This window comes from Engystomops pustulosus, chromosome 6 (assembly GCF_040894005.1).
Source record: "Engystomops pustulosus chromosome 6, aEngPut4.maternal, whole genome shotgun sequence".
Taxonomy (NCBI): domain Eukaryota; kingdom Metazoa; phylum Chordata; class Amphibia; order Anura; family Leptodactylidae; genus Engystomops; species Engystomops pustulosus.
This window is the reverse complement of record NC_092416.1, coordinates 134,719,616-134,729,723: the sequence shown is the minus strand read 5'-3', so window position 1 is coordinate 134,729,723 and position 10,108 is coordinate 134,719,616. Positions and strand designations below refer to the sequence as shown.

Sequence of the window (10,108 nt, the reverse complement as noted above, 5' to 3'; positions counted from 1 at the left end):
TTATATCAAAACTCTCTTTATCTGCAGTTTAGTATGGGCAAATCCTTAACCTACAGACGTTAGTGGATCTCAGTATCAATTGTACATCTTAGGAAATCTTATACAATACAGATGACTTCTCTCTGTGTTTTTTTTCCTTTTCCATATGTAGCACTGCAGAATGTGAGCTTTAACACAGATCTAGACTTTACTGTAGTATAGGAATGTATATATGTATATCTTTCCAGCAGACTATGAGTTAAAGTAATCCTACGGATTGCCTACACTGCTGCTCAGAGAGACAGGACATATCCAGCCTGCTGGACTGTGAAGCATAAAGTGCTTGCTTAAAGACTGAAGTGTCAACTTCAGTCCATCACTACCCCCTTTGCCTGCCAGGCTAATGGTTTCTCCCAGCAATATATAAGATCAGTGAGCACCATCTCACCCCAGAGCATAGATAGTCTGGAAAGAAGATTTGTTGTGGATGAGAAGCTCCAGCACTGATTCACTGCAATGGATGTATTCAGTATCTAAGGTGGTGTCTTCTCAAGACTTACCCTCTGGAGATGATTGCTTGGACATTTTCTTAAAGAGATTGCTGAAGTTGCCTGTCCCCTCTTTTATGAGCTTTTGGAAGGTCTAAAACTACAAAGATGAATGGGACTTTCTTCAACCAGACTGTCCTGGATGAGGGGGCTTACAACAACTCATCCCAAGGAATTGGATCTTTGATTGAATGTTGCAATGGGACCAGGGCTGTCATCACAAGTGATGGGGGCTCTCTTGTCTTGACACCAGATGAGAGAAGCTTGTTCATCACCAGGGTGGTCCAGATAGCTGTTCTATGTGTCCTATCCATCACTGTCTTATTTGGCGTATTCTTCCTTGGGTGCAACTTGCTTATCAAGTCTGAAAGTATGATAAACTTCTTGGTGAAGGACAGGAGGCCATCAAAAGATGTGGGCGCAGTGATTCTGGGTCTTTACTGAAAGAGAAGAGAATCTTTCGAAAATATCATTGGGATTCATGCCCTAGAACCAATGAGAGCTGTTGAGATGAACAGTATTGCATGGAGTTTGTGGGGTCTGCATGGGGTGTGCCAAATGAGAACCATACCATTACTGAATGTAAATTGAAGAAGAAATTTCAAAGCTGCTACGACTTTTATAATGGTTACCTGTCCCTATCTGCAAAGATCTTTCCCTGCACTGCAGCAGTCCTCCTTAAGTAATAAACGTTCTTGTATTTTTATACCTCATGGGTTATAGCAAGCCCCTATACACTTCATCTGTCTCCAATCGGGGGGTTAATAATTTGCATGATCTGCAGCCTAAAATATCATTCCTTACCTCGGAGATGCCGATATCCCATTCTTTGCTCCTACTCATTCTGTGGACACGTTTTCAAGCATGTTTCCAAGGCTGCAGTCCTGTTTCTTCAAAGTGTATTGCACTATATTTATTGAATTCTAAGCATGATGGGGAATGCTTCTTTTTTGTATCTGTAGTCAATGTTAATTATATTGTAGTAAATGTATTTTTTTGTATTTTGATGAAAATAACAAAAATAAAACCTACTATTTTTAAGGAATGTGCTTTTCCATGTAATCCCTATGGGCAATTTTGTTATACTTGTAAGGGGTTAATAACGCTTGGTAAAGGTTTAATTGGAGCCAAATGGCTCATAAATAATTACATGATTTTTCTCTGCAAACAGCGATACAACTACCGTGACACTGAGATTATTACTCAGAAACCCCAATTAATAATTAGTCCACAGGATGGGACACGGCTGCCGACAGATAATAAGCCTCCTGTATGATAAGAGGTTTGTACTACAGATGTGTCTCCCAGTCTCTATGTCAGTTTATTGAGCCACAAATTGGGCAATTTTAATGGGCACAGTTTTATCTGCATCAAACACACATTTTCTATAGATGCCAATTATATCTTTTACATTGATACGTTGAGAAGAAAAGCTAAAATGAAGTATTTTTGTCCAATTTAATGATGTTCTATCTACCCAGACAATAAAAAAATGAACATAGGCCACTGTTACATTATAATAGTAGTACTTTATATATGATGTAGTACCTAAGTCACATCAAGTAGTCAAATAGTCATAAATGCACAGAATGAAAGCTTTTCTTTAATTTTGAGACTAATGTAGGAATTAATAGTAGTGATAACATTTGAGTTGTGTTTCATGGATAGGAAAGATAGTTACATGTAATGCTGTATATATCCGGGGACATAGTGCTCTTAGTTGATGTATGTGGTTGTTGTGGATTTTTTCTTATACAGAATGTAATTCCAAGTAAATATCCCTTAGTTCAGAGGTACCACAACTACTGCCAAAAACCTCAACAGATGTTTTGGGATTTAGGGCTGAAAAACTCACCCAAGATCCTCAGTCTTATAACGATGAAAATGTTAAAATCTCCATGGAACAGCCGCTGCACGATCGAAAGGATTTGGCTGGAAGATAAAGCCTTTTTCACATCTGACACACAAAGAATTATTCCCTTTAAAACAGCATATGCTTGTTCTTTTTTTTTCCTATATGGTAAAATAGAAGCGATGTGTGTAGTGGAAGAACTAATCCCATCAATCTCTACATATAGCAAAGGCCTAACAAATCCTTTCTTACCAGTTGTAGTTTTATTTTAATTCCCTCGTTCCCTTCAAATAGTCTTAAATAACTAAAGGAATCTGTAAAATGCTTTATTGACTTTCCGCCTGAGATAGATAGATGCAGTCTCACAGGGGAAAAATACTGATTGGCCATGAAAAAAGTAGGTTTTTTTTCCTGATAAGACTAAGAAAAATTGACCAAGTGATGTGCAGTCCTTTTATTAATCTGAAATTCAGTAATGGGGTGTTATAATGTAATGAGACTGTTTTATATCTTTAGATAGTATTAGGGAACCTACAGGAGACGTTATGGCATCTGATTTGAACTCCTTAGTGACCTGGTCCTTTTTAGTTTTTATGTTTCCATTTTCACTCCCCACATTTTGATTTTGATTATTATAATTTATTATATATTTATCGTTTCTTCGAAATTAGTGGGGTGACAATACTCAAGGATAAGAGGGTTTCATCACACATCTAGAGAATACTAGAATCATGTAAGAGAAAAACGAGATGTGTATAGATGACACAATATAAACTTTATTAGTGTAACATTTAAAACATACTTAAAAACCCAAAACAAAGGGATTGGGTGCATATTTGGGCATCCCTCTCTCCCCAGACCGCACCTTTGTAATTGGTAATGTAACTTTGCACTATATGTATTTATTTGCTGCTGTTGGACCTTGCTGTACACTGATCGTATAATATATTTTTTTTTGATACCACCAACTATTTTCCTTGGTCCTGAATAACATCTGTGTGCACTATTTACAATTTTCTGCCTATGTATTGTGTTTATTACGGTTTGTATACCGTTCATGCATGAGGTTGCTCTGGGGAGCTCATGTGATATGCACCCAATCCCTTTGTTTTGGGTTTTTAAGTATGTTTTAAATGTTACACTAATAAAGTTTATATTGTGTCATCTATACACATCTCGTTTTTCTCTTACATGATTCTATTATATATTTATTATAACTTTTTATACAAAACAGTACAGTGTAAGGGATTGTTATCTGCAGGACAAATTGTTCTGGTAAAAAAAATTCCAAAAGAACCACAAATGACAAAAAACACAGTTGTGTCATTTTCTTACGGGCTTCATATTTATTGGCTTTCCCTACGGTCCAAGCTACACCTCTCCTTTATTTTTGGGACGGTATGATCCTGTAGATAACAAATAGATATCATTTTTGTCATGTTTTAACATATTAAAGGGAACCTGTCATGAGAATTTCACCATTAAACCTAATGACAGGTTCCCACAGATGTGTCTCATTCATAGCTCATATCTTTATTACCATATGTACTTGAGTATAAGCAAAGTTTTTCAGCACAAAAAAATGTGCTGAAAAACCCTAACCCAGCTTATACTCCAGTCTATGAAAAAACCCCTCTGTACTCACCTTTCCAACACCCCCACAGGTCCTCGTCTGTCTTCAGCTTCGCCTCTGCTTTTGGGTCCCCGCGAGTGTCGCACACACCACGACGTCAGTCGCTTGCCAACATCATAGGGTGTGCGCCACCATCGACACACACTATGATGTCAGCACGCAACTGACAGAGCTGAAGATAGAAGAGGACCTGTGGGGGCGAGTAAAGAGTTTTTTGGTTTTTTTAGACTGAGCAGACAATGGCTATATACTGGGGGGCAGGCACTGGCTATATATGAGGGGGCAGGCATTGGCTATATAATGGGGGGCAGGCACTGCGTATATACTGGGGGGCTGGCACTGGCTATATACAAGGGGGAGTCACTGGTTATATAGATGGGGGCTGCTGTTTATATAATAGGGGGCATGGGGCTGGCTATATAGTAGAGGGCTGCTGGCTATATTCTGGGAGACAGGCACTGGCTATATATGATGGGCAAGCACTGGCTATATACTGAGAAGCAGGCACTGGCTATATACTGAAAGAGGGGAACAGCAATGGTAATAACTCAGCACTACCTTAACCCCAACGTTGAATCAAAACTAGCAATGAATGTGCTCAGGTGATATACAGGTGCTTAGCTGTATGAAAATTGGAAGTATAAAAGGGGAAATTGCACCAAGCACCAATCCATGCTAATGGTTAGATACTACACATACACGTTATTTATTAACTGTGATGGTTAAAATACAAATTACATCAAATAATACATCAAATTAAAATACAATATTGTACAATGTAATGGTATGCATACCAGTGTGTAACACTTTGTAATATCTCAGGCTGGGCTAAAAAAGGGGCACAAATGGCACCATAGGGCCCAAGTGCACATCTGTGCCCTTAATAAAAAATTGGAATATAAATGTAGCGATAATTATGTACTGTGGGGTTTATGCAAGTAAAAAGCTCATATAAGCCAATAAGTTATAAACAGCTCATATATGCCAATAGGCTATAAACAGCTCATATATGCCAATAGGCTATAAACAGCTCATATATGCCAATAGGTTATAAACAGCTCATATATGCCGATAAGTTATACGCCTTTTAACTCCTCAGATTTTTCATTGGAGTTCAGAGTAATGAAATAGTTGGTTCTTGTAATATGTCCCAATAATGTTCGCTGGGAATACAATTTATGTATTTTGCTTAAAAATGTTGTGAAAAATGTTGTAAACAGTACTGTTCACTAAAAGTCGTGTCTGTCGTGACCAGTGTCACACTCACGGTTTTCCCGAAAGACTAAAGAGTCCCCCTTAGACTCAGATATCGCATCGGACAGGCTCAGCAGTTCTGTGAGGATGGGCAGTGTCTCGGCGTCCCCAGAGTGGATGTGCACATGCGTCAATATGCTGTGCTCCGTCTGATTATTCCAGCTGATGATCGTCTCTAGCTGTACACTTCCCAGGTAAAAGGGATGGGTTTTCTTTGGAGCACGTATAGTTGCTCCTGTTATTTTGGCTGCTCCTGTTATTTTAGCTGCAATGGTTAAATTGGGCACTAACTCCACGGTATCTTTGCATGTTCCACAGTATCTTTGTATGTCGCTAGACGCTTTTCTGAGCTCTGCTTGGCTCTTTCTTCAGTAGCTAAATAAATAAATTATACAAAGATACCATGGAACATACAAAGATACCGTGGAGTTAGTGCCCAATTTAACCATTGCAGCTAAAATAACAGGAGCAGCCACAATAACAGGAGCAACTATACATCCTCCAAAGTTCCTTTCCAAAGTTCTGGCACTTTCTGTTCTGAAAGTGTTTGACAACAATCTTTCTCACCAGAGGCGAAGTGGGCCGAGACTACAGGCGGTCCCCTACTTAAGGACACCCGACTTACAGACAACCCATAGTTACAGACGGACCCCTCTGCCCACTGTGACCTCTGGTGAAGCTCTCTGGATGCTTTAAAATAGTCCCAGATTGCAATAATCAGCTTAAAATTGTCTGCAATGAAGCTTTATTGATAATTCTTGGTCCTATTACAGCAAAAAAATTTGAAACTCCAATTGTCACTGGGGCAAAAAAAAAAAAATTGTCGGGAACTACAATGATAAAATATACAGTTTCGACTTACATACAAATTCAACTTAAGAACAAACCTACAGTCCCTATCTTGTATGTAACCCGGGGACTGCCTGTAATGTCTGTCTATGCCCTCAAGCTGAGGCCAGATCCCATGACGCCTTGTGTTTTCTATAAAGTAATTTAGCATTAAATCCATTAGGTTTCTCACAAGTAAATCCAATGAACACTGCACAGTGCACATTCAGGATGTATATGGTGACTAGCCTGGCAGCTTTCATCACATGGAGGAGCAGGGGACATGTAATAAGGGAAATAAATCATACGTAAACCAGTTACATGAAGTCTATAGCTTGTGCTGTGTGAGAACTAAGGGTTAATAGCTTTCCAGTACAGGGCTGATGACAAGCCGATGACAAGGTGGGGGAAGGGAATAGCATGAGGTGCAGAGAGACAGAGAAAGATCTGTAGAATGACAGGCTGGGATGGAGGGACTGATAGGGAACAGGGGAAATCTTGTACCTCAATATCCTATACAGAAGATATTTGTATCCACAGTTCTGAACACATCCTGCTCTGCTACATGTACAGAGAGAGCTCTGTCCCATGATCTCCTCCTCTGTGAGCAGGGAGCAGTAGCCCCTCCCCTCCAAAGAGTTTGGACAGTTTGTTTATTATACGGACTCTAGGGCTTGTCAGAACAGGGAGAGGCAGCAAAGAAAATGCTGGATTTAGGTAACAAAGATAAAAGGCAAAATTGTTTTACATCCCAAGAGCTATTGATTTGTGGAAAAAAAAAACCCTTTACAGTTACTCACAGAATCTCATCTTTCAGATCCCATCATGCTTATGGTTCTCTAAACAACATAATAAATACATTTTAATAACATATGTTTTTTTATTTATTTTTTCTTATTTAGTCAGAATTGTTACATAGGCTGCATCAAAATATCCTTCATTCCAATGTCATAGGTGCTCATCCAAAGCTTCCTCTTGAGTACCATAATTCATATAATATCATTTGCAATTTAATGTGCATTACTGTGAATCAAGGAATATATCGTTTTTTCTGATATTCATCAGTATCATGCAGTGCCCATCCCATCTCTGTGTGGAACGTAGTTAAATGCCATTGCAGACCATTGATGCATTAGGATGGAATAACAGAGTTGTCAGACCATACAGGACAGCTCTTACCTGCTATCTCTGGTCTGCAGTTGTTGTCCAGAACACAAGCAATTTAAGCCAAATAAAAAGAAACGATAATACAGAATATCCAATGCATTAAAGCTTAAAGGGAACCTGTAACCATATTTTCACAAATAAAGCAAATGACACATTCCTATAGAGCCCTATTAACTTACACGCTTCTTTTAGCTAAACATTGTTTTCTTTACATCCCCATAAATCAACTTTATATTATCATTACTGGGGGGCTGTGTGAAGGACATTACCGGGGGTTGCGTGGGGACATTACCGGGGGTTGCGTGGGGACATTACTGGGGGGCTATGTGGAGGACATTACTGGGGGGCTGTGTGTGGACATTACTGGGGGCTGTGTGGAGGAGATTACTGGGGGGCTATGTGGGAGACATTACTGGGGGATGTGTGGGGGACATTACTGGGGAGATGTGTGAGGGGACATTACTGGGGGCTGTGTGGGGAACATTACTGGAGGGCTGTGTGGGGCACATTACTGTGGGGATGTGTGGGGGACATTATTGGGGGGCTGTGGGTTGGACATTTCTTGGGGTGTGTTGGCAGTAGGATGGGCTTCAGTTTGATTGCACATGCGTTTCCAGTGAAATGCATGCGATTGGTAATGAGCACCTGGTATCTTTATTGTTTAAATGCACAGCAAATATGTGAACGCAGCTTTACAGGATTTTGGGGAGAGTGTTAGGGGTCTCAGCAGGGTAACACTGTCAGGGAACCAAGATGTAGGGACAGAAGAATAGAAGATGTCTGTGTGGTGAACTCCACACGAGGCAGAAGTGGAGACGTGGTGATGCCAGGCCTAATGGAGAAGATGGAGGACACGTCACCTTCAGTCACTGGATGTAACCAGTAAGGATTTCTTCTGTGTTTTCTCTAGGTGTATACACCCTCAGTAAAGTTGTTTTTGGCACAACCAAATGTGAGGGGTTATGTACAGGAGGGGGCATTACTGAAAGTGTGATACATGTGCATTGGGGCCTGTGCCCCGGAACTTTTACCTCCCTAGCAACGCCCCTGGCTGTAGCTAGCCCACAGCCACTTTGCCCCATGTGTAATCTTCATAATATTGTTAACCCTCAAATGAGTAGTAACATGCTTATTAACATCCAGAGCTGCTATCACAAAGGTTTTTTGTATTGTTCTTCCTCTGAAATATCGTAGAGGCGCATGTGTGTAAACATTGTCAGATATCGAGTAGTATAGATTGGTAAAAAGTCCTAACAAGTTTTCCAACATTGAATCCAGGTTAATGCAAATTTCATCTTTAAAAATCACATGTAAATAAACATACAAACAAATTTTCACACCTTCATGCATTGTCCACACACTATACAAAATAATAAACTCATTAATAAACATGCAGGTAGATGAAAGATGCCATCACTGCCTTGGCTGCTACATATTCTACATATGACTGATGCACAGCCTGTATTTAGAAGTGCTAACCACAACCGTGCTATCATATTATGGCTATGTATTGAGAATAGCTTTTACAAGTGACAAATGTCTACCATTTTTGTTTGTGATGGTTTGATTTACTATGTTTTATCTCCATGTGCTGTAATGCTGTGGATTTGCCTGTGTTACATAATTTTTTTTGTTCTGGAAAAATTTAAAATAAAGAGTGAAAAAAAAGAAGAGCTAACGATTCATTTAAGTACCTGTGTATAACCTCACTTGAGACTATCCACTTTTCTATTCCTTGGAGCTTTTGGGGCTCAACCATCAAAAATCATGAATAAGATGTAAGACCTTGAATAAAACACTGAATTATGCAATACTCTGACTATCTGAAGAAGTCTGCCCATATTTTCTATTGTAAACAAGATTTCCTTTTCCTTTATTTGAAGACTTGCGAAAAAGAAGGATGAAGAAAGATTGTCTGAAACAAAGACCATTTATTATACCTCATAGAAAAAGAGAAAAATTATTCTTTCGTGATTGACCAAAGTGACAAAGAGCAAAGTAACCCAAGACACCATGGGGCAGATTTATCAGTTGTCTGAAAGTCAGAATATTTCTAGTTGCCCATGGCAACCAATCACAGCTCCCCTTTAAAATATTCATGAACACTGGTAAAATAAAAGCTGAGCTGTGATTGGTTGCCATGGGCAACTAGAAATATTCTGACTTTCAGACACCTGGTAAATCTGCCCCCATGTTCTGAAACATGAAATCCTGGCAGTGGCATGGCTGATGTGTATTTGTCTTGATTGTGGGAATAGTCTCCAAGTATATGAATATGGAGTATCGCTCCTCCTCCATTCATATCCAAATTTTGTGAAAAAATTAGTGAAGGATCTTGGTGGTACCTAAAGTCATTTTGCTTTCAAGCAACTTTGTATTTTATGTAAGGACACAAGCAGAACCCCATCCCAAACATGTTGAGTGGGATAAGGTAATATCAGGTGGCACATGTACTGTAAGCCCAGTGGCTTTCCATCCAAAGATCCTTGGCAACCAACCAAATAGCTTTGAAGTTCAGCAAAAAAAGAGGAAAATGTCTGAAAAGATACAAGGGGACAGCTGCAAGCAGCTCACAGATAAGGCCCCTAAGGGGAAACTTTGAAATATAGAGTGACTTGTGGATCTACTGAGCTATCCTTCAGGCTTCACTTTTAGTCACCACTAAGGGTGTTATCCATGGAATTCTCTGGTTTTCACATTTTCAACCCAATACAGGGATCCGGTATTTACTGTGGAGAGATTGCATGGCCTCTGCCTATTGTGGTGGCTACCTACAGCAGCTGGCTGAGTGGGCTTAGAGACACCAGTGCATGACACAGGTGTTTGAATTGCATTTTGAAACGCAAT

General features: G+C 39.6%; 1 protein-coding gene across 1 annotated transcript; it reads left to right on the top strand.

The window, feature by feature from the left end:
- The first annotated feature begins 317 nt into the window (after positions 1-317).
- Positions 318-1,572, top strand: RPRML (reprimo like). The gene has a single exon (XM_072111141.1). It carries the CDS (start codon positions 636-638, stop codon positions 969-971), a length of 336 nt encoding a protein of 111 aa, XP_071967242.1. The 5' UTR covers positions 318-635; the 3' UTR covers positions 972-1,572.
- Positions 1,573-10,108: the final 8,536 nt, after the last annotated feature.